The sequence below is a fragment of the Gossypium hirsutum genome, chromosome A07 (genome assembly GCF_007990345.1).
Source record: "Gossypium hirsutum isolate 1008001.06 chromosome A07, Gossypium_hirsutum_v2.1, whole genome shotgun sequence".
Classification (NCBI taxonomy): Eukaryota; Viridiplantae; Streptophyta; class Magnoliopsida; order Malvales; family Malvaceae; genus Gossypium; species Gossypium hirsutum.
The window spans coordinates 62,176,854-62,202,314 of NC_053430.1; the positions used below are offsets into that span (position 1 = coordinate 62,176,854).

The window sequence follows — 25,461 nt, forward strand, 5'->3', positions numbered from 1 at the left end:
AACATTGAAACAACTTAAATATTAATAAATCATGACACAAATTCGGTTGAACAGATTTAAGACATGTAATAATTTAGACAAACTAAATGAAATCAAGACATCTTTAATGTAACTAAATTAAGACATATTAAACACTTATATTAAATAAAAACATATTAATAAGCTGTAATAAGACTTAATTAAATGCTTATTTAAATGGTTTAAAATCCAGCAGCAATTTAATTAGCTAGAACGAATTTCAACTTCAAAGAAGTTGAAAATATTCAGCTCGTCTTTAAGCTCTTTGCTTTCATTTTCCTCAATCCGTTCCACCAAAGCTAAAATAGCAACTTTAAATCGTTTAGCTCTAGCTCGCGTTATTGGACCAATGGGCAGCTTAATAGCTTCTTGTTCGTTCTCCATTTGGTTCGTAGGCAAGCTCACATCATTCCCCTCCTCTTCAGAACGATTTGTCCTCAAATCAGAATCTGCATCAAACGGAGACAAATCAGAAACGTTAAAAGTCGCGCTAACATTATATTCACCAGGCAAGTCCAATTTATAAGAATTGTCATTAATTCGTTCAAGGACTTGAAACGGTCCATCCCCTCTCGGAAGTAGTTTAGATCGTCGTTGCATAGGAAATCTTTCCTTGCGCATATGCAACCACACCCAATCTCCCGGCTCGAACACAACTCGTTTACGACCTTTGTTAGCATGTTGTTCATAGTTCTTGGTCCTTGCCTCAATGTTTTCTCGAACTCGTTGGTGCAATTGCTTGACGAAATCAGCTTTACGCTTTCCATCTACATGCACAAATTGGTTAGAAGGCAATGGCATTAAATCAAATGGTGTTAACGGATTGAAACCATAAACGATTTCAAAAGGAGAAAATTTGGTAGCTGAGTGAATAGCTCGATTATACGTAAACTCCACATGTGGTAAACATTCTTCCCAAGCCTTCAAATTTTTCCGGATGATAGCTCGAAGCAATGTAGACAAAATCCGATTGACCACTTCGGTTTGGCCGTCCGTTTGCGGATGGCAAGTGGTTGAAAACAGCAACTTCGTTCCAAGGCGCCCCCATAGTGTCCTCCAAAAATGGCTAAGAAACTTCGCGTCTCGGTCGGACACAATCCTCCTAGGCATGCCATGCAACCTGACCACTTCTTTGAAAAATAAATTAGCAATATTCACGGCATCATCAGTTTTATGACATGCTATAAAATGAGCCATTTTTGAGAACCTATCTACAACCACAAATATTGAATCTAGGCCATTTTTACTCCTCGGTAAACCTAGCACGAAATCCATTGAGATATCAGACCAAGGGGTTTCGGGAATAGGCAATGGCTTATACAAACCATGGGGCTTAATTCGTGACTTAGCCCGTTTGCATGCAATGCATCGATTACAAAACCGTTCGACATCTCGTCGCATCTTAGGCCAAAAGAAATGTTCGTTGAGCATGGCTAACGTCTTTGCAACTCCGTAGTGCCCCATTAATCCTCCACTATGAGATTCTTCGATCAACACTTCTCGTACGGAACCTTGGGGTATACAAAGCTTTCCTTCTCGGAACAAGTACCCATCATGTCGATAATACTTCTCGTAAGCTCCCTTTGCGCATAACCTAAAGAATTCACTAAAGTCAGCATCGTTGACATATAAATCTTTAAGAAATACAAACCCCATTAACTTAGCATCCAAAATATTTAACAACGCATACCTTCGAGATAGTGCATCAGCCACTACGTTTTCCTTACCTTTTTTATATTTAATAACATATGGAAATGATTCGAGAAATTCTACCCACTTAGCATGCCGCTTATTCAACTTGTGTTGACCCTTTAAGTACTTAAGGATTCGTGATCGGTATGTATGACGAATTCTTTGGGCCAAAGATAGTGTTGCCACGTCTCTAAGGCTCGAATCAACGAATAGAGCTCCTTGTCATAAGTCGGATAGTTTAAGACGGCACCATTGAGTTTCTCGCTAAAATAGGCAATAGGCCGTCCATCTTGCATCAACACGGCTCCAATGCCTAAACCTGAGGCATCACATTCTAACTCGAAGGTTTTATCAAAATTAGGCAAAGCTAATAACGGTGCATGAGTTAGACAATCTTTAATTTTCAAAAAGGATTTTTCTTGTTCCTCTCCCCAAACGAAGTTGGAATTCTTACGAATAACTCCAGTCAAGGGTGCGGCTAAGGTGTTGAAGTTTGGCACGAATCGACGGTAAAAACTTGCTAATCCATGGAAACTTCGGACTTGGGAGACATTCGTCGGACGGGGCCATTCTTGGATCGCCTTGACCTTCTCTTGATCGACTTCAAGGCCCTCCGAACTAACAACGAAACCTAAAAACACAACCTTGTTAGTGCAAAATTCACATTTCTTTAAATTAGCATACAAAGTTTCTTTCCTCAATACTTCCAAAACAGCCTTCAAATGTAAAACATGATCATCTAAATTTTTACTATAAACTAATATATCATCGAAGTATACGACGCAAAATCTACCAATAAAAGGTCTTAGAACGTGATTCATAAGCCTCATGAACGTGCTTGGGGCGTTCGTTAAGCCAAATGGCATAACGAGCCATTCGTAAAGCCCATGCTTCGTTTTAAACGCAGTCTTCCATTCATCACCCTCACGCATCCGTATTTGGTGATAACCACTCTTAAGATCAATTTTTGAAAACAGACTTGCGCCACTTAGCTCGTCAAGCATATCATCCAATCGTGGTATAGGATGACGATACTTGATAGTTATCTTGTTTATAGCACGGCAGTCCACGCACATCCTCCACGTTCCATCCTTTTTCGGGACAAGCAAAACAGGCACGGCGCATGGACTAAGGCTTTCGCGCACATAGCCCTTTTCAAGGAGTTCATTTACTTGCTTTTGTAATTCTTTCGTCTCTTCAGGATTGCTCCGGTAAGCAGGTCGGTTTGGAATCGCGGCTCCCGGCACAAGATCTATTTGGTGTTCGATTCCACGAATAGGTGGTAACCCACTCGGGATTTCTTCCGGGAATACGTCTCGAAATTCCTGCAACACAGACAAAATAGAAGAGGGCAACTTATCATCAAATTCGTTAGTGCCAAGCAAGCTCTCATTGTACAAAAGAACCAATAATGGTTGTTTCAATAACATCGATTTTCGAACTTCTCTCTCTTTTACCAACAAATTCTTTTTTCATTTTCATCACTCGTTTCTTTTTCTTTTGAATCACTCTCTCTTTTTTTATCACTCATCTTTTTGTTTTTCTTCTTTTCTTCACTCTTTTCTTTATTCTTTTCATTTTTTGCTCTCTCTCGATTTCTTTTGATTTTTCAATCGAACTCCTCATTTTGAGTTGATCTTCATACACTTGTTTCGGTGATAATGGAGCTAACGTCACCATTCGTCCCATGTGTTTGAAAGAGTATCGGTTTGTATATCCGTCATGAATCGCTCGCTTGTCGAATTGCCAAGGCCGCCCCAAAAGAAGATGCCCCGCATGCATTGGTACGACGTCACACATAACTTCATCTTGATACTTCCCAATTGTAAACGAAATCAACACTTGCTTCGTTACCTTTAATTCTCCACCATCGTTAAGCCATTGGAGTTTATACGGATGGGGATGTTTAATGGTGGCCAATCCGAGTTTCTCCACCATCATTGAACTTGCCACATTTGTACAACTTCCCCCATCAATTATAACGCAACAAATCTTACCTTGCACTTGACATCGAGTATGAAAAATGTTTTCGCGTTGTTGATCATTTTCGGCACCTTGCAAAGTAAGGCTTCTCTTCACCACCAATATTTCTCCATTTTCGGCTTGTTCAACATCTTCTTCATCTTCGGTTTGTTCAATGGCCTCCTTCTCTTGTTCACTTTCAGATTCAATCTCGCCATCGTCTCGAACAAACATCACATTCCGATTTGGACATTGGCTCGCGATGTGGCCCCTTCCAAGGCATTTGAAACATTTTATGTCTCGAGATCGACTTGGTTGGGCTTCCATCTTTCCTTTACTCGTTTTGGCAATCGGTTTGTTGAACTTGGTGGCACCACTTACTTCTTTGTTTCGGCTTGGTATGTCACGTTTGTTGGTCCCTTGCCCCCACCTAGGCATAGAAGAAGTGTTAGAGAAAGTTCGTGACGTACCTTTTCTTTTTAGTTGTTTTTCGACCTTTATGGCCATATGGACCATATCAATAACCTCAACATAGTGGTGTAGTTCGACGATATTTGCGATATCTCGGTTAAGGCCGGCGAGAAATCGAGCCATGGTGGCTTCTCGATCTTCCTCCACATCGGCGCGGATCATGGCCACTTCCATTTCTTTGTGATACGAACTCGTTTCGGATGTAAAGACGAGTCATAATCTTTCCCGATCAAAATTAGGTAGTGTCGGAATTGAATCAAATTCAAGTCTTGGTGTTTGAAGTTGGATGGCTTTAGGAACAAAGGAGTTTGATGGGTTGTTGTTTGCTGGGTAATTCGATGAAACAAGATCGAACCCTTATTATCAAATAAGGACCCGGGCTTAAGGTTTCAAAGAAAGAAATGGAAATAGGATAAAAACCGAGACCCTCTATTTAGCAAAATAGGAACCTACGGTATGAAGAATGCCACACCAATGGGTGATAAGTTCGAACAAAGTCAGATTGACGCCACTCGTTGAAGATAAGTCAATTTGAGCTTTGGAGAATAAAGAGAGTGAATTTCTCACTAAAATTATATTTCATTCAGAAATTTGGCAAAAAGTCCTTTTACAAGAAATTCAAGAACTATTTATAGCTTAAGTGACTAGTAGCCGAATAGTCAAGTTCAATACTTAAAAACTAAGTAAACATTGAACTAATTTTGAGCTAAGATCCATGAATGGTCTTGAATCAATGTTCGGCTGAATATAGACCAAGGAAGAGCTTCAACGAACTTGGAAAATTGGCAGCAGCTACATTCGGCCAATGGAGTTTAATAAGGTCAATAATGAAGCAACTCTTGCTGAAAAATTACCATCATTAATTAGCAACTTGAACAGTCATTTGGAAGTGTGAATGGACGGTTTTGAATGACCATAAGGTGTGAACATCATGAACCGAATAGCCACAATGTACCCAGCAATGTGAAGGAAATAAATGGCAGCTTTGGAGAATGGAAAATCATCTCTTTTGGCCGAATGGTCACTTAGAGAACTTCAACAATCAGCACACCATCTTTAATATAGTCCATGCATGTACCATTTGGTGCATTGAACCCAACATGCATGCATCTTCACATCCATTGAATCTTCATGCATGAATCTGCCCAATGAATCTTCAAATTCGGCTGTACCTAAAAACACACATGAACTTAATTAATTTCAATCAAATTAAGCTGAACTAAGTAAATACATAATGTGAACATCCTAATTTAACATTGAAACAACTTAAATATTAATAAAGCATGACACAAATTCGGTTGAACAGATTTAAGACATGTAATAATTTAGACAAACTAAATGAAATCAAGACATCTTTAATGTAACTAAATTAAGACATATTAAACACTTATATTAAATAAAAACATATTAATAAGCTGTAATAAGACTTAATTAAATGCTTATTTAAATGGTTTAAAATCCAGCAGCAATTTAATTAGCTAGAACGAATTTCAACTTCAAAGAAGTTGAAAATATTCAGCTCGTCTTTAAGCTCTTTGCTTTCACTTTCCTCAATCTGTTCCACCAATGCTAAAATAGCAACTTTAAATCGTTTAGCTCTAGCTCGCGTTATTGGACCAATGGGCAGCTTAATAGCTTCTTGTTCGTTCTCCATTTGGTTCGTAGGCAAGCTCACATCACTTGGTGATGCGCATTTTGGAAGAGAACAAGGTCCTAAACGTTGGAGAAGCTACGGACACTCTTTTGAAGACCTAATGCACTCTTTTGCAAGCCAAATTTAGCTCCTCTCCAGCTCCCCAAGCTCCATTCAGCTCCAATCAGCTCACTTGAGCTTGTTTCAGCTCGTTTGAGCTTGATTTTAGCTTGTTTTAGCTCATTTCTTTTCCATTTCAATAAACTAAGTTTTAACTTTTTTTAATTAAATTTGCTACAGCTCATGCCGAAATCCCAGCTCAAATTAGTTCATTAGTTGTTTTTGATGATTTGAGCTAGCCGAAATTAATATGCTAGTGACTTTTAATTAATGTGTCCGAATTTAGTTAGTATCATTTAAGTTGTCTAGTAGCTGTTTAAATTATGATTATATGAATAATTATATTTTATTTAATTATGTTTTTATTTCTTTGTAGGCTCAGCCGAATGTGGAGGTACATTAATGGCTAGGTGCATGTACGGGTTTGTTCAATGAATGAGAAGGTTCATGCATGGTTCGATTCAATGCTTGGAGGAATAATGTTCATGTACATGGAGGATTAATTGCATGCATTGGATTATGAAGAATACATCTCCTTTGGACGACACTCATGCATGAATGAAGAATAATTAATGCAAGTTCATGTATGGCCAGATTCAAGCTCCCTTCCAAGTTCCATGAATAGCCAAATATATGTGGGAGGACCTTTGGAGTTTCTATGCACCTATTTGGCCAACAGACACCTCTAGCAAGCTACATGCATCCCATGGCCGAACTTAGACAATCCATTTAGCTTCCAAAGCTTCACATTCATCCAATTACTTTTTCTTATACATGAAGCTGCCCAATATACTTCCATCAGCTAAATCAAGACTTAGCTAATTAATGTTTTCATTCTTGATACGAACCGCCTCGGGGAGAGTCGAGTCGTATGCGAGTTTTCCCGATCGTCTACGAGAAAGTATCGTTCGGTTTGTTCAAAAAGGATGTTTCTAAATAAATTATGCGGAAGCTATTCAAGGGGTTCAAAGAAAGGGTTTAAAATATGAATATTAAGGGTCGGTTTAAAGTAAATGAAAGAATGGAAAGAAGAAACTCAAAAGCAAGCACGAACCAATACTAGAGAGTATTGACCCAATTGCTTATAGGCCTTCAAGGTGGAGAATGAAAGTGATAAAACCTCAACCCGCTACTTAGCAAAGTAGGAACCTCGGTATAAGGGTGAACGCCACACTATTTGATAGTGATAAGTTCAGGATAGTGAAGAACAGGGTTGACGCCACTAGGCTTCCTAGATAAGCCAACGAAGTCCTCAACGAAATATGAGAGAAAGAAATCTCACAAATTCCATAAAAGTTTAACAAAGTTTCATTAAGTGAAAAGTCTAACCTCTTACAAATGAAATAACATATATTTATTATAGCCTAAATAAAAGTGTAACGCCCCCACGCCCGAGACCATCGCCGGAGTCGAGTATGAGGTGTTACTAAGCTTAGTTTAACATTTTTAGAACTTTGGATTATTGTTTCTACATTCACAGCTTTTAAGCTACTTGCGTCACAGTCACAAGAAAAATCATATCTCGAGTTAAGAAACTCAAAATCAAGATCCGTAAATTTTTCCTGAATCTAGACTCATATACCTATCTACTAAATGTTTTTTAGAATTTTTGGTTGGTCAAATTAGTACAGTTTATTAGTTAAAGTTACCCCTGTTTCAGGACTCGACTGGTCTGACCTCTGTTTACTACGAACCACATTTCTCTCTGTACAAAATTCATATGACTATGAGATTTGTTTCTACTAAAACTAGACTAAATAAGGATTCTGAGGATATAAAATATACCACCTAATTATATCTTTATAAAATATAATTAATTTCTAAAGTTGGAACAGGGGATTCAAAAACTGCTATGACCCTGTTTCACTAAAATTCAAATATCTTCTAACATATAATTCCTTTACCTATTTCATTTGTTTCATGTGAAACTATACATAATAAGCTTCAATTTGATATGTATTCCATCACCAAATTCAATTGCTATGATTTTTAATAAATTTTCAAACTCGCGTCAGTGTTGCTGCAGTATTCTGTTTATGGCAAATTTCATCCTTTTTATGAGTTTTTATGCACTAAGTATCTTAATAGTTTTCCTTAACATAAAACATAATCTACACTAACCATTTTCATAATTTATCATTATCAAGCATTTCCTCAACCATTCCACAACCATACCATAAGATCATTTACACAAAATAGGTATATTGCTATACATGCCATACTTAAATTTACAAGCCATTTACCAAAAGTCTTCCGGATAGTGTGACTGAGCCTTCGACCTATCCCGACTCCTTAGCTGGCTTGTCCAAAACTACAATGAGTAAGAAGGAGGGAGTAAGCATAAATGCTTAGTAAGTTCATATGCAAATAATAAGTAACAACAAACAGTTATACCAATCAACATTAGCATACATCACTAAAACACATATCACATTTCTGATCATTTTTCATCATCTTATTACCTTATAGTGGTTGTATCAATACTCAACCCGAGGGTTAAATACATACCTGTCCAAAATATCCATTTCACATCACTCACCAATACTTCTCTTTACATCTCGAATATTCCTCCATTGAGTAGAACTTTACCCGTTGAACACATCGGAATATAATTCGGATACATGGATAATTTGCATATAAGTGCCACATATTCAATCAAGCAATCATGTAACCCGCCCATAAGCGAACTCGGACTCAACTCAACGAGCTCGGGCGTTCGCATCCATAAGTGAACTCGGACTCAACTCAACGAGTTCGGATGCCTAGTTACATCTCACGAACTCGGACTCAACTCAACGAGTTCGGACATTCGCATCCATAAGTGAACTCGGACTCAACTCAACGAGTTCGGATGCTCAACCATCCTAGTGACATGTCACTTGTATCCTAATCTATTCCTAAGGTTCAAACGGGCTTTTTCCTCGAACACTTATCCTTGCCGTCTTCCGTAGAATGCCGAAATCAATACTCGGTAACAATTATATTTAACATCAATAACTTAAAATAACCATTATGCTACATTATTTACACATGAACTTACCTTGGTACCAAAATACAAAGATTTTGCAATTTAGTCCATAATCTTTTCTTTTCCTCGATTGAGGTCGATTCCACGTCTTTCTTGATCTAAAATAACACATTTAGCTTATTTAATACTCACATTATCAAATTAATCCTTAACTCAAATTTTGGCAAAATTACAATTTTACCCCTAAACTTTTGCATATTTACATTTTTGCCCCTAGGCTCGGGATTAAACTTTATTCCTTATTCTTATGTTTTACAACATGCTGATCACTTTTCTCTTCTATGGCAACATCAAATTCTCACTCTAACATGTACTTATGACTATTAGGTATTTTTACCGATTAAGCCCTTTTACTCGTTTCACTCAAAACCGAGTAGCACAAGTTGTCTAACATAATTTAAAACCCCATATTCTATCATAAAACATCAAAATAAACAAATTTCACCTATGGGTATATTTCCAAATATGAACCCTAAGTTGAATTATTGTTAGCATAAGCTTAATCGAGCTACCGGGATCTCAAAAACGTAAAAATCATTAAAAACGGGGCTTGGAATCACTTACTATGGAGCTTGGAAGCTTGAAACAAACCCTAGCTATGGAGAACCCTTGAAATTTCGGCCTAATGAAGAAGATGGACAAAAATTGGCTTTTAATTTTGTTTTTAATTCATTTTAATAACTAAATGACCAAAATACCCTTACTACTAAACTTTCCAAAAATTCCTTCCATGTCCTAATTTTGTCCATGAAGTTAAAATTGGTCAAATTGCTATTTAAGACCTCCTCATTAATATTCCAAAACAATTTCATACTAAAAACTTCTAGAATGCAAGTTTTGTAACTTATTCGATTTAGTCCCTACTTTCAATTTAAGCACTTTAGGCATAGAATTTCATCATGAAATTTTCACACAATCATGCAATCATATCATAAACCTCAAATAATTATAAATAATTATTTCTATCTCGGATTTGTGGTCACGAAACCACTATTCCGATTAGGCCCTATTTCAGGATATTACAAAAAGTAGCTGAATGGACAAGCTTAGAAGCTAAGAAATTCGGCCATAAACACCTAGATAATTCTAGAAGAAAAATCATGAATATCAATGAATGTGTAGCCCTTTAATGTTCCATCATCCCCCTTGGCCGAATGAAGCTTTAATGCACCTTGAATACTTGAATGGTTAGCTTGAAAATGCATGGATCATGCATGAAACGTGCCAATGTATGTTCCTCCATAAATTCGGTCCATGAACCTTCAAGAACATGAACATTAAATAGCCCCTACTTGCATGAACGTCTCCAATACATGTACTCCCTTAAATGCCGTCCATTGAACCTCAATTCTACATGCACCTCTTCATACATTGCACCAAGCCCTACATGAACTTGCATTAATTTCCTTCCATGCATGCATGTGTACTGTCCAAAGGGATTGGATCTTCTAGATACATTCATGCATGAATCTTCATCATTCATGTAACCGAATGTGCATTTGAACCCAAACATTCATGTATTTTGTGCATTCATGTATTTGACAAATACATGAACTTGTAAACACCTTGAATCTGGTCATACATGCACCTAATTAAATGTTGTTCATTCATGCATGTGGGATGTCCAAAAGAGATGTTTCTTCAAGCATTCATTGCGCCGTCCATGAGCATTGTACCTACAAGAAAAAAACAATTCATAAGACATCATGTGAACACACATAAATTCAGCACAATGTGAACACATTTAAGTTAGGTGATATCTATGACATATTAATAACAAATATTAATACAAGACAAGTTTAATGCTTAAATAAATATGTGCAAAATTTAATGCATTAAAGACAAAACCGAGTTAAACTAAAATGAGCTAAGCTTTAGCTCGTGAGCTAAAGTTGAGCTGAGATTAAACTCCTAAGCTGAAGTTGAGCTAAGGTTTAGCCGTGAGCTGAATATGAGCTAGGAGTGAGCTCGGTTTAGCTCAGGCAAGTTGGATTGAGCTTGAACAAGCTGGATTTGAGCTGGACGGAGCTCGTGGAGCTGGAAACAAGCTGGGATCAGCTTGCCAACATGTCAATGCTCGGCTTGACAGACTTGTTCGATGAAGTTTGCGGGGCGTGCTCATATCAATTCTAGAACATTCTAGTTAGTTCATGTCTGAATTTGCTTAGTCTTTAAGCTAGTTAATTTGTCCATTCAACTACACAAGTTAGTCTATAAATAGTTTACTCATTTCTTTGTAAAAAAACTTTTTGCCAATTTGTTAATGAACATTGTTCTTGTGAGGTTACTTCCTCTCATTTCTCGTACAAGTTTCGAAAGACTTATCTAGTTTGTACTAGTGGTGTCAATCGACCTTGTTTGAACTTATCACCATTCTTGGTGTGGCGTTCACCTATCCTTCTATCCATCTTTCCACCTTAACAATATAGGAAATGGGGTGACACTTTTTAGTTTGAAGCATTCCTGACGTTAAGTTCGATATTCCATCCCCACTTTCTCAAATTTCTTTCTTTCATTACCAAAGTCGAATCACCCTTCTAACAACCATCTTTTCTACCCTTAGCCGAACTTATCACTATTCTTACACTTATTTGAAACCTTCCGCTTATCCAAACCTATCCATTCACTTCTACTTCCAAAATCGAGGCACAAACGACTCTTCTCGTCTACAATTGGGCAACTACATGAATTCGACTCAACCACCCAAGTCGGATCACATCATTTGGTATCAGAGCTTGTAAAACGAGAGGTGCCAATGTTCGTATCAAGATCGAAATAGGTTCATTGTAAAAAAATTCGAATTAAAAAAAATTCAAGTTGTAATTTCATTTTACTATAGTAATAGTGGTATTGTGAGGTATAAAAAAAAAAGAAATATACAAAATTAAAAAAAAAGAAAGTAAAGTGATCAAGTTTGATTCTACTATTTATATCTTGTTCCGATCATCTCATGTTCTTTTTCATCAACTTTCTACCCCCATTCCAAAACACCACACTACACCAAAGAAAAATTTTCTTTTAGCCTACCCGTACACCCATACATTTTATCCCTTGTAACCATTTTGAAGCCGACCCCAAAGCACAAAGACGAGTCAAGAGAAACAAACTATGAGGTTACGAGAGTAAGTTGAGTGGTAAAAGGCTAGAGAGTGTGAGAGCATTTGAGAGTTGAAAAATCCTAAAAATGAGTGAAAACACGAGTGGAGTGTTCATCAAATATTTCTTTTCCGAGAGAATTAGTGAGGTTTGTGGTGAGGTTTTAAATATTATTGAAAATCAACATGGAACGAAATGTGGAGGAAAGGCAACCCATTCAGAATGTGATACGATCACGCTTTCCCATAAGTCAAGCCCAAGCTGAGATCCGATGGTGCTACCTCAAGGACCGATCACAAGGGTTCGTGCAAAATAATTTAAAGAAGTTGTTATAGCTTTAGTTCAGCAAATTTGGGATGATGTCAATGCTAGACCTACCGAACTAGCTGGTGGAAACTTTAGGAATCCATGCCGAACTCTTCTACAAGTTCATTTCAGCTCACCGAGTTCACCTCCAGTTCAAGTTAGCTCCCATGCAGCTCAACACCAGTTTCTTAGCTCGGATTCAGCTCATTCCCAGTTCCACAGCTCGGGACCATCTCATTATCAGTTCACGAGTCTAAGCCCAGCTCGTGTTTAGCTCATGAATTAAACATCAGCTCATGGAGTTCACTTTGACTTCATTTGACTATTATTGACTTTTTTATTTAATAAGTTCAATAATTAGTTAATTAATATCCCACATATTAAATTTAGTTCACATTAGTTTTATTAAATATGTCTTAAAAGTGTTTATTGATGATAATTAAATTTGTCATAACCGAATTTAATGTTGATATTTGTGTTCACATTAGCTTGAATTAATTCTGTTCACATTTCTTGTAGGAACACAATGGATTTGAATCTCCTAGGTGCATGTTCGGCTAAGTGCATGTATGACCACATTCAATGTTTTCAAGGTTCATGAATGTTTCCATTCATGTATGGTGTGCTATCTCTTCATTTTTCAAGGTGACCATTCAGCCAAAGGACACCCACACATGCATGAAGATAGCTTGGCCGATTAGCTTCCCCATGAATCTCCTTAATTCGTTTCACATCTATGTTCACATGGCAAGACTTTTCGGCTCACCTTGTTCACACTAGAAGACTCTTCAACATTCGGTTTTCACACATATGTTGGCCCTTGGAGTATCCACAATTAATTCATAATTTTTGGCCAAACATTGCTTCATTTAACAAGGTTGGCCGAACCTTACAAGTGACCATTGGACATCATGCATTCATTTTGTTTTCTTAAGCATGAAGATGCATTCATCCACCATTCCCATAGACGAATCTAGTCATGCACATTAAGAGTTAATTCTTCTAGAATTTTCTTTTAATTAATTTGTAAGTATGAAAGGCCAATCAGCTACCTAGACTTTAGGCCTATAAATACTTGTTCATTTTCCATGTAAAAGGGACTTTTGAAAACTTTGTTAAGGTTATGCTGCCGAAATTGTGAGGCAAACTTTTCTTATGTTTCGTTCAAAGATTCGATTGGCGTTCCTAGCATTCTAGTTGTGTCAACCGTGTTCTTTGTCGAACCTGAACTTATCACTATCCGTAGTGTGGCGTTCAACATACCGAGGTTCCTATCTTGTTAGATAGTGGGTCGAGGTTCCCTTTACCAAACCTAAACCAAACAAAAATAAATCGTATATAAACAATGAGTCGATACCAAATTGGTATTGGTTCTTGTTTGCATTCTTTGATCGAACCCATTTCTTTCTTTACACAAAACATACCAAAAACTGACCTTATCGTGCCATTATATCTATACCTTCTCTTTCAGACACATTTCTTCTCAACCCCGACTTTTGTTTTAAAATTTCTAAACTAAGTTAACGATACTTCTCGTAGATGATCGGGTAACTCAGCATACGACTCGACTTTTCCCGAGGTGGATCGTATCAGAATGTGCCAGATTTGAACTTACAAGCCTTGCTTCCTGAAGTTGAGCGGTTGTTCGATCGCAAGTTGGAGCCAATACAAGAAAGACTCGACCAAGTGGAGGAAAAGAGGCAGACGAGCAAGGACCCCAAGAAGTCCACCTAGGGACCGTGGCCGAAGGCAAGTTCGAGATGATGAGGTTTCTGAACCAAGTGAAGTCGAAAGCGAAACTGGCTCTAATATTAGCAACCGGTGAAGAGGCCAATGTCATCGTGGCCAACGATAGCGAGAAAGGTTTGATGATGACTTGAAAAGCATTAAGTTATCAATTCCCCCATTCCAAGGCCGTTCGGACCCCGAGGCATATTTAGAGTGGGAGAAAAAGATTGAACTCATTTTTGAGTGCCATAACTATTCGGAGACTAAGAAAGTTAAGTTGGTTGCCATAGAATTCACTGACTATGCTATGATTTGGTGGGACCAACTTACCTCAAACTGGAGGCGAAATGGCGAGTGACCCATTAACACTTGGGCCGAAATGAAGGCTGTCATACGCTGGAGGTTCATTCTAATGCACTACCACCGGGAACTCTACCAAAAGCTCCAAAACCTTTCCCAAGGTACAAGGAGTGTCGAGGACTATTATAAAAAGATGGAAGTTGCTATGATCCGTGCGGACGTGGACAAGGATCGAGAAGCAACTATGGCTAGATTTCTGTCCGGACTTAATCGTGAGATCGCCAACATCGTGGAGCTACAACACTATGTGGAGATAGTTGATATGGTCCACATGGCCATCAAGGTCGAGAAACAACTCAATAAGAAAGGTGCTGCCCGAGGTTATTCAACCACTAATGTGCCCAGATGGAACCAAGGCACAAGCAAGAGTGCTACGGCGAGCCAAACGAAAGATCCTATGGCACCCGCCAAAACTACTAAGCCTATGGTTGAAAATAGCAAAGGCAAGGCTGTTGAAAGTACCCAAAACCGGTTGAGGGACATTAAATGTTTTAAGTGCCTTGGAAGAGGGCATATTGCGAGCCAATGTCTGAATCAGAGCGCCATGGTGATTCAACCCAATGGTGATATTGAATCAGAGGAGGAGGAAGACGAAAGAGTTAAAAACGATGTCGAAAACCCTTCTGATGCCGAAATTGGAGAATGTGGTCGAAGGCGAGATGCTTGTTGTTAAGAGGAGCTTAGGTGCGCAAGGTACCGAAATCGATCCGCAATGAGAGAACCTTTTTCATACCCGTTGTTTTGTCTGAGGAAAGGTATGTAGCTTAGTGATTGATGGAGGAAGTTGTACAAATGTAGCGAGCACCCTCCTAGTTGAAAAGCTTGGTCTACCGACAAGTGTGCATCTGAGTCCTTACAAGCTACAATGGCTTAATGATGGAGTTGAGTTAAAGGTAACCAAGCAAGTCCTTGTTCCATTTTCAATTGGAAAATATGAAGATGAAGTCCTTTGTGATGTGGTGCCCATGATGTGGGCCATATACTGCTTGGGAAGCCATGGCAATTCAACCGAAGAGTGAAGCACGACTGGTTCGTAAACCAATATACTTTCAAGTATCATGGCTGAAATTTTACTTTGGCACCCTTGATACCAAAACAAGTTGTAGAGGATCAACAATGACTGAAACAATCTTTGGAGCATATGAGAGTGGAAAAAGAAAGTGAAAATGAAAAAGAAAGAAAAGAAAATGAAAGAGAAAAGAAAAAGAGTTGTGATAAAAATGAGACCAAAGTGAGAGAAAAGGAAATTCAAAGAAACATGAGCGATGAAAAGAAAATAGTTTTGATTAACCAAATTTTTCTTGTTTCTAAGTCTTTTCAAGTTGACTCAAATCATATGATGTGGTTGTAATACATTCTCGAAGAGAGAAGGTTTGTAATGGTAGGAAAAGGTAAACTTAATCCTTGTTTACCTGCTCAAGGTATGGTTTCTAGAATTTCTAATACATCTGTCCAATTCGATTGATGAAGATATGACTGTTTTGGTTGATGAACAAAAGATTCTTGGTACACGTGATATTGTTGAGTTTGATGGTTATTTGTTGTCCCAATTGCATTGTTTAAGTAAACAAAAACAAGAATTCTATCTATCTTTTCCATTGTTTGTTTATGATGGACATTTGCAATTTTTGAACTGTTGCACGAATTCCTGTCGTAGTTATTATGTTTTACGAATACAACTTGAGATGCCCAAGCGAATTACGAACATTATGTTCTTAAAACCCTTGTTCGTTAAGTTCTTAAGTTGCAATGACACATGTTTATTTGATAGTGAAAATGGGATATTGGTACTGTCTTGTTGTAATTGTTTTAAGCGTAAGATGACTTGCTTTTATGACCATTTGAATAAGATCGTGCTCTATAATGATTCTCATTTGGTTGCAAGTTTTGTGACGTTTATCCAGCAAGGCATGATACGACAATTAATCACATTTGTACAAGAACGAACAAGTAGGCATCCCTGTTTCAAAATTAACCGGCGGCTTGGCTTGAGGACAAGTCACTTTGAAGACGGGGGGAATGATGTAAGCACACCTGGGGCATCCTAGAATTCAAATCAAGAACTAATCGAGCTTCCAAAAGGCCCCATACTCAAGCTCGAACCAAGCAATTTCAAGACGCTTTATCAGCCTTGGTGATGCGCATTTTGGAAGAGAACAAGGCCCTGGACGTTGGAGAAGCTACGGAAACTCTTTTGAAGACCAAATGCACTCTTTTACAACCCAACTTTAGCTTCTCTCCAGCTCTCCAAGCTCCATTCAGCTCCAATCAGCTCACTTGAGTTCATTTCAGCTCGTTTGAGCTTGATTTTAGCTCGTTTCAGCTCATTTCTTTTCCATTTCAATAAACTAAGTTTTAACTTTGTTTTTAATTAAATTTGCTACAGCTCATGTCGAAATCCCTAGCTTAAATTAGTTCATTAGTTGTTTTTGATGATTTGAGCTAGCCGAAATTAATATGCTAGTGACTTTTAATTAATGTGTCTGAATTTAGTTAGTATCATTTAAGTTGTCTAGTTGCTGTTTAAATTATGATTATATGAATAATTATATTTTATTTAATTATATTTTTATTTCTTTGTAGGTTTAGCCGAATGTGGAGGTACATTAATGGCTAGGTGCATGTATGAGTTTGTTCAATGAATGAGAAGGTTCATGCATGGTTCAGTTCAATGCTTGGAGGAATAATGTTCATGTACATGGAGGATTAATTGCATGCATTGGATTATGAAGAATACATCTCCTTTGGACGGCACACATGCATGAATGGAGAATAATTAATGCAAGTTCATGTCTGGCCAGATTCAAGCTCCCTTCCAAGTTCCATGAATAGCCGAGTGTATGTGGGAGGACCTTTGGAGTTTCTATGCACCTATTCGACCAAGAGACACCTCTTGTAAGCTACATGCATCCCATGGCCGAACCTAGACAATCCATTTAGCTTCCAATACACTTTCATCAGCCGAATCAAGACTTAGCTAATTAATGTTTTCATTCTAGAACATTCTAGTTAGTTCATGGCTGAATTTTCTTAGTTTTTAAGCTAGTTAATTTGTCCACTCGCCTAAACAAGTTAGTCTATAAATAGTTTACTCATTTCTTTGTAAAAGAACTTTTTTTCCAATTTGTTAATGAACATTGTTCTTTTGAGGTTGCTTCCTCTCATATCTCGTACAAGTTTCGAAAGACTTATCTAGTTTGTGCTAGTGGCGTCAATCGATCTTGTTTGAACTTATCACCATTCTTGGTGTGGCGTTCACCTATCCTTCTATCCATCTTTCCACCTTAACAATATAGGAGCCGGGGTGACACTTTTTAGTGTTGAATCATTCCTGACGTTAAGTTCAATATTCCATCCCCACTTTCTCAAATTTGTTTCTTTCATTACCAAAACCGAACCACCCTTCTAACAACCATCTTTTCTACCCTTAGTCAAACCTATCACTATTCTTACACTTATTTGAAACCTTCCGCTTATTCAAACCTATCCATTCACTTCTACTTCCAAAATCGAGGCACGAACGACACTTCTCGTCTACGATCGGGCAACTACGTGAATTCGACTCAACCACCTGAGCCGGATCACATCATGAAATAAAAGGATGATATAATGCTCCTTAAAGCTCCTTAAATGACTCATTTGTAACAGCCTCCTTGTTTGTAACCGAAAATGACTTGAAAAGCCACTTTATTGAATGTGTTATAGCCTTGAATTGTAACGGTTATGAGCTGAACAGTTACCTGCATTTAAACACATTAAATTAAACTTATTAAATACATTTAAACACTTATTGAACATGCACTCATTAAACACTTAACTTAGATAAATGGCTAAAACCTATGCAACAATTATTCCAACAACTAGTTAAATTAATAGAAGCAAAATTAATTAAACTTAAACCATGCATCCATAAATAATCCTAGTAACTAGATTAATTATGAGCAACACTTATTAAATGAAGTTCACCAAAAACTCTATTAAAATTAGATGAGTTTATTAAAATTCAAGTTCAACTTGCAATAAATTGCAAGTGATGCCAGTTGAGCTGTTCCATGCGTGGCTATTGGATTTGGCTTCTTGCACTCCCCAACCTCGATCGACATAGCTTGCTGTGATCGAGTTATAAGTCCTCGTGGTAGCTCAATTGATATGATCGCATCCCGGAGTGCATCAAGTTCAAGCAAGGATTCAACGGTGCTGCCCCAAGGACCAATTACGTGAGCTCAAGCTAAGCAATTCAAAGAGGCCATTTCATCCTTAGTTAACCAATTGTGGGGTGAGGCTTTGGTTGGAGAAATAGAACGGGTTGGGACCAGTTCAATAAAGTTTCCTTGAAACATATTGCAAATAGATTTCAGCTCAATTCCAGTTCTTTGAAGCCGTTCCAACTAAATTGAACTTTTTATTTTTCAGCTTTGCCTTTAGTTGCATTTTAATACTTGAATTTAAGCATCTTAGTTTAATAAATGAGTTGCTGATCATTAATTCAACTCATCCTAGTTTAATTAATTGAGTTTTTTATGAACTTGATTTAATAGTTGCTTCTTTAAATAATCTAGTTACTAGGATAATTTATTGATGCATGAGTTAAAGTTCATTTAATAATGCTTCACTTAATTAAATTAGTTGCTGGAATAAATGATGCATAAGTGATAGTTCATTTATTTAAGTTAGTTGTTAATTTGTTTTAAGTTTAATAATTGAATAAATGTGTTGCTTACATGTGTTAATTGCAGGTGACTTTCCAGCTCACATCCATTACATTTACGGGGTTGTTATGCATTCAATAAGGTGACTTTTCAAGAGATTTGGGTTACAAAAGAGGGGGCAGGCTTTAAATATCATTAAGAAGTTTTTTTATCAATTAAAGGAGAGCATTATTCTTCTCTAAATTGGGCAGCAACTTTGTTTCATCTTCCATAACCGTTTGCTTCATGAGTAATCACTACATCAATTCAATTCTCCATCAAAGAATCTGGTGTCTTTTCGGTTGCTCATGGAGACTTCAAAATAGTTTGAAAGCAACATAATTGAAGAAGTAAATCACATTGAAGGCTGGAGTTACTTGGATTAGAATTTCTATAGTTGTGACTTTTCATTAGGCCTCATTATTAGCTTAATTAAAAGTGACCATTCAGCTAGTCTTTTCTGACACTATAAATATATGTAACCAGTTTATTGAATGGAAGAACTTTTGGGACATTTTGTTAATTTTATGCTGCCAAATTTGTGAGGCAAACTTTTCTATATTTTCGTTTAAGGATTCGTTGGCTACCTAGTGTTCTAGTTGTGTCATCCATTTTCTTTGACGGAAACTAAACTTATCACTACTCGTAGTGTGGCGTTCAAACATACCAAGGTTCCTATCTTGCTAGATAGTGGGTCGAGGTCACCTTAACCATTCTTAAATCGAACTAAAGGGCTTATAAGGAACGTGTCGATACCAAACCGGTATTGGTTCTTGTTTGCACTTTTGTTCAATCCATTTTCCTTTCTTAACCATTTGGTTCCGAAGCTAATTCTTTCTTTTCACATCTTACTATTTCGAACCAAAACAAATTCCTTCTTTTCCACCTTACCTTTTTCATACCATAATCTTAAACCAACAGCTAATGATGTGATCTGGCTCGGGATGATGAGTCGAATTCACTTAGTTGCCCGATCGTTGTTCGAGCTTCGGGTTTTAGAACTAGAAGTGAATGAAAAGATACGGGTAAGCGAAAGGTTTCAAAGTAGGCTGAATTTAGTAATAGGTTCGATTTAGTAGCAAAGATGGATGATGGTTAAATGGCTCGGTTTGGAATAACAAGAAAATAATTCGAAGGATGGGAATGGAAAACGAACTTAACGTCAGGAATGATTCAACAGTAAGAAGTGTCACCCTGGTTCCTATATTGTTAAGGTGGAAAGATGGATAGATGGATAGGTGAATGCCACACCAAGATTGGTGATAAGTTCAAACAAGACGATTAACGCCACTAGCACAAGCCAGATAAGTCTTTCGAAACTTGTACGAGATATGAGAGGAAGCAACCTCACAAGAACAAATGTTCATTAACAATTTTGGCAAAAAGTCCCTTTTACAATGAAATGTGCAAACTATTTATAGGCTAACAAGTAGTAGCCGAATGGACAAACTAATAGCTTTAAAGACTAAATAAATTCAGCTATGAATGCACTAGAATAATCTAGAACAAGTATTTAATTAGCTAGGACTAAATTCGGCTGATGGGAACTCCATTGGATAGCTTCATGTGTAAGCAAAGCATCTTGGATGAATGTGATGTCTTGGGAACTCAATAGCTTGCCTAAATTCAGCCATGGGATGAATGAATCATTCAAAAAGTGTCTCTTGGCCGAATAGACACCTAGGGAAGTCAATTGAACAGCAAACAATTCATGTATTTCACCCACATACATTCGGCCATGCATGAACGAACATACAATCTCGCTCCAGCTTCTTAATCCAAAGTTGGGCAAATAAACTAATGCCGGGATCAAAATTAAAATTTTCAGAATCAAAAACTAGGTTTTGATTTTGTAATCCAGCCACATGCTTAATTTCCAAAAATAAAGATAAGACTCAAAGAAGATGAGAAGGTAAAACAAAGTTACTTACAATAAGATCACAATGCTTACCTTTTCTTGGAAAGAACTCGAATTGGCTTACTCCCAGCTTAACGACTCGGTTTTGATCACTTATCCCAAATTGCAACAAAAATTTTATTTTCACAGATAGGTCGCAAAAGTGAATCAAAGAGACTTTAAACTAAAAAATACACAAGCATTCATGTTTCACAAATCCTAGTCGAACAAACAGTCCGAAACATGGATATTTTGCATAGAAATTCAAAGATTTCTCTTGAAGAGCATAATCAAACAGATTAAATATTTCATGCAAAAATCTTTTACCACATATATCGAGCAAAGAAGTTGTGTTCATGCGACCTTTCAGAAATTCAAATCCATCACAAATCATTTGAATAGGCACGTCTAAACAGAATGATGAATTCAAAGAATTTACATAGCCATGGTTATCAAAATGTGAAAACCTTTTATCATATACATTCACAATTTGCGCAGGATGAACCAGTCCAACAGAATCAACAGAATTGTCGTTATAAAACATGTCATAAAACGAAATCTTTGTGGCATCTATTGAATCAACATCGTTAACATTAATATGTGAACAATAATTAGCCAGATCAAAAGATGGAAGTTTTTCAGAAGTTATGCCATCTAAATCTTTATGAATAATTTTTAAATCAGGCGGCCTTGATTCGATAAACAAAGATTCCTTACCTTCTTTACCTTTGATTTCCAATGGGTGGCGGTCGTCCACGGACTTACCTTTTTCAAACAATTGAAAAAAAATCTCGTTTTGAAGGTATCGGAGTTGGATTTGGTCGCACGGACTTTTAGGAACCTGAAAAGAAAGATCACTAAAAGATCGAGCATAAGTGTTAGTAGAAAGAATTCTCGCTTGCTCACTAACATCATTTTCACCCGATTCTATTTCTTCTGAACCACTCGTTTCTTTTATCTCAATTTCTTTTTCCACTCTTTTTTCTTGTTCACATTCTTTTTCTCTCTCAAACTCTTTTTCATTCTCTTTTTCAATCTCAATCTCATTTTCTTTTTCACTCTCACTCTCACTCTCACTCTCAATCTCTTTTTCTTTTTCTTTCATTTCTTTGTTTCTTTTCTCGATTTCATTCAAGATTCTCTCATTTTCTTTATTTCTTCTCTCGATTTCATTCAAAATCCTCTCATTTTCTCTCATAATCTTTTCTTGCCTCTCTTTTCTTTTGATCTCTTTTTGCTTTTCGTCTTCTTCTTTTCTCGCTTGCTTTTTACAAGAGGTTACAAAAGATTTAGGAGAAAAATCATTTTGTTCAAAAGAAGAAAAATCATTTACATATGATTCACGAACAATCCTTCGTGAAGATCTCTCCGTGGCTATTTTCTTTGAAGCTCTTGAAGATGTGTATCTTTCATCTCGCACGTCTTCTCGGAAGGATTCAAAATCAAAATCGACTTCTCTTCGTCTTGAATTCCTTGATGAAAAAGAATCTCGATCGTAATCTCTTCTTGAGTAGTCATTGGATGTGTATCTCCGTGATGCTCTCGAATCCACTTTTTGACTTGATGACGTTCGTGCCCGTTGGTCTCTTTTCTCCACTCGATCTAATCTCTCATGCAATTTGTCAAACTTAGTTGTCACCATTCTTCGCATTTCTTGCACCAAATATTAATATTCTGATTCGGCAAATTCTTCGCGAGACATGATGTTATCGCTGAAAGGAAAATTGTTAAGTAAAATAGACACAAAGTCCTCACTACAACATCCTCACGAGTTCACTTGGAAAGAAAGAATGATGGCACTCACACTCGTGTTTTCGCTCGTTTTTGGCTTTTCAACTCTCGAATGTTCTCACACACTCTAGCCTTTTACCACTCAAGCTTACTCTCGTAACCTCGTATTTTGTTTCTTTCGACTTGTCTTGGTGCCTTGGGGTCGGTTTCAAGATGGTTACAAAGGTTAGAATGTCACGGTGTATGGGTAGGCTAAAAGAAAAATAGTCTTTGGTGTAGTGTGGCGTTTTGGGGGGTAAAAGTTGCTGGAAAGAAAGATTGAATGATGTGATCCTGATCGCATCATGTAATGTCACAACCCAACGTGAATTTTTAGCTCATTTGAATTTCTTTTCTTGTGGTTCAACTCATTCGAGCTCAAGTTACCTCATTCGTGCTCAAGTCAGCTCATTCAAGCTCAATTTAACTCGTTGAGCTCGTTATTAGCTCTTTAGCTCTTTTAATTTAATTTGCCGGAATAAATTAATTAGTTGAGTTAGTTATTTTAGCTCAAATAATTACTAAGTGTTTAATTAAGAAATCTGAACATCTTTAATAATTTTTTTAGTTTAATTGATTGTGTTTTATTTATTACATCTATTTAATATGCTGAATTTATTAATGTTTTTTTTAGTTTCAGCCGAATTAAAGAGTAGTATTAAATGTGTCTTAAGTTCTTTAAAAGTGACGAATTTATTGTTGTTTTTATTGTCCAGCCAAAATTAATATGTTAATTAACTTGTTTGTTTCATGCATGAGTTAATTATGTATTAAAGGAGGCTGCCGAATTTAATGAGGTTTAATTTATGTCTTGACCGAATTTATTTTGTGTCTGCAGGTAATTAATTCAGCTGGAAACAACTACTTAATGGCAAAGGAGACATGCATTTAAGTTACTGTTCTACATGCAAGGAACGGCATTTAAAGGGAAGCAAAGACATGAATTAAATGAGCAGCAATAAAGGAGGTGTTGGCCGAATTTAATGTAAAGCATAGACATGCATTTAAGGTGCTGTTGGGCATGCAAGATTCGTCCATTAATGAGCTGCTGAAGCAGGTGCTATTTTCGTGAACAACAAAGGGCTGTTGGTTGGTTTTTCCAAGTAGCCATTCGGCCAACATCATGCTTGGCGTTTCCTCTCTTCAAGGCCGAACTTTACACTACCCAAAGAAGCTTTTAAAGCCATTTTAAAGTATCAAGGCCGAATCGGGACTAGTCCATAAATTTCTCCATCAATGTCCAGCCGAATCCTCTCATTCTAGAAGTTATTTCTTTTCAGATTTCTAAGCCAAGTGACCTAGGAAACTACAAGGGACGATTAAGGAAGCTTCCAAGCAATTTCAACTTAATTAAGCTGAACTAAAACTGTCCATTTATCTACCTTTTGTGACCATTCGGTTTGACATTCAATATTAGCTATAAATAGTTGCTTTGTAATCATTTTCGGGTTAGACAAGATATTTTTAAAACTTATATGAAATTTGTTTACTTTGTGAGTTTGTTTTCAACTCTCATTGTTCTCCAAGGACTGGTTAGACTTATCAAGTAACCCTTGTGGCGTCAACCCGTTTTTGTATTTCGAACTTATCACTTTGCACCCAAAGTGTGGCGTTCAAGTTATACCGAGGTTCCTATCATCTTTGATAGTGGGTCAAGGTTCCATTTTATTCGTTTTCCATCCATACAACATTTAACCTTTCCTAAGTATTCGTATAAGTCCCGGGTTAACACACTTATATTGTGTTGGTTCAACTTGAATACTTGGTTTTCATTCACCTATCATCCTCAATACATTTCATAACCCCTTTGAACTAAATTTGAGCCTTTATCTCTTCTTTCTTAACCTATTTCGTCCACCCTCGAGTATTACTCCAATTCACGATCGGGCACATCTACGACTCGACTCTCCTTCCCGAGCCGGGGCGTATCATTGAAGGTCAGAACAAAAAATGTAAACAAAAGAATAGATCTTGATCACACACTTTCCTTCTTTTTTTTTTAATTTCGTATATTTTTTTGTCTCTTTTTTTTAATACTTCACAATATCACTATTACAAGAGAGAGAATGAAAATTACAACTTGAATTTTTTTTAATTCGAATTTTTTTTAACTACGAACCTATTTCGATCTTGTTACGAACATCGGCGCCTCTCGATTTACAAGCTCTGATACCAAATGATGTGATCCGGCTCGGGATGATGAGTCGAATTCACTTAGTTGCCCGATCGTCGTTCGAGAGAGTCGTTTGTGCTTTGGGTTTTAGAACTAGAAGTGAATGAAAAGATGCGGGTAAGCGGAAGGTTTCAAAGTAGGGTGAATTTAGTAATAGGTTCGATTTAGTATCAAAGATGGATGATGGTTAAATGGCTCGGTTTGGAATAACAAGAAAATAATTCGAAGGATGGGAATGGAAAACGAACTTAACGTCAGGAATGATTCAACACTAAGAAGTGTCACCCCGGTTCCTATATTGTTAAGGTGAAAAGATGGATAGATGGATAGATGAACACCACACCAAGATTGGTGATAAGTTCAAACAAGACGATTGACGCCACTAGCACAAGCCAGATAAGTCTTTCGAAACAACGAGCTCAAATGAGCTGAGTTGAGCTGGACGGAGCTCGAGGAGCTGGAAATGAGCTAGGATCAGCTTGCCAACAATGCACGGGTCCTTTGGATAGTTGCTTCAAG

The 25,461-nt window shown here is 37.2% G+C and overlaps 1 protein-coding gene across 1 annotated transcript; it reads right to left on the reverse strand.

The window, feature by feature from the left end:
• Positions 1-1,458: 1,458 nt before the first annotated feature.
• Positions 1,459-14,166, reverse strand: LOC121203724 (uncharacterized; the record flags this gene model as incomplete). The annotated part of the gene is made up of 4 exons (XM_041074172.1): positions 13,942-14,166; positions 2,504-3,041; positions 2,262-2,341; positions 1,459-1,827 (listed from the first exon to the last, which is right to left on the reverse strand). Coding segments are annotated over exons 1-4 (1,212 nt in total), but the record flags the coding sequence as incomplete, so codon positions are not given.
• Positions 14,167-25,461: the final 11,295 nt, after the last annotated feature.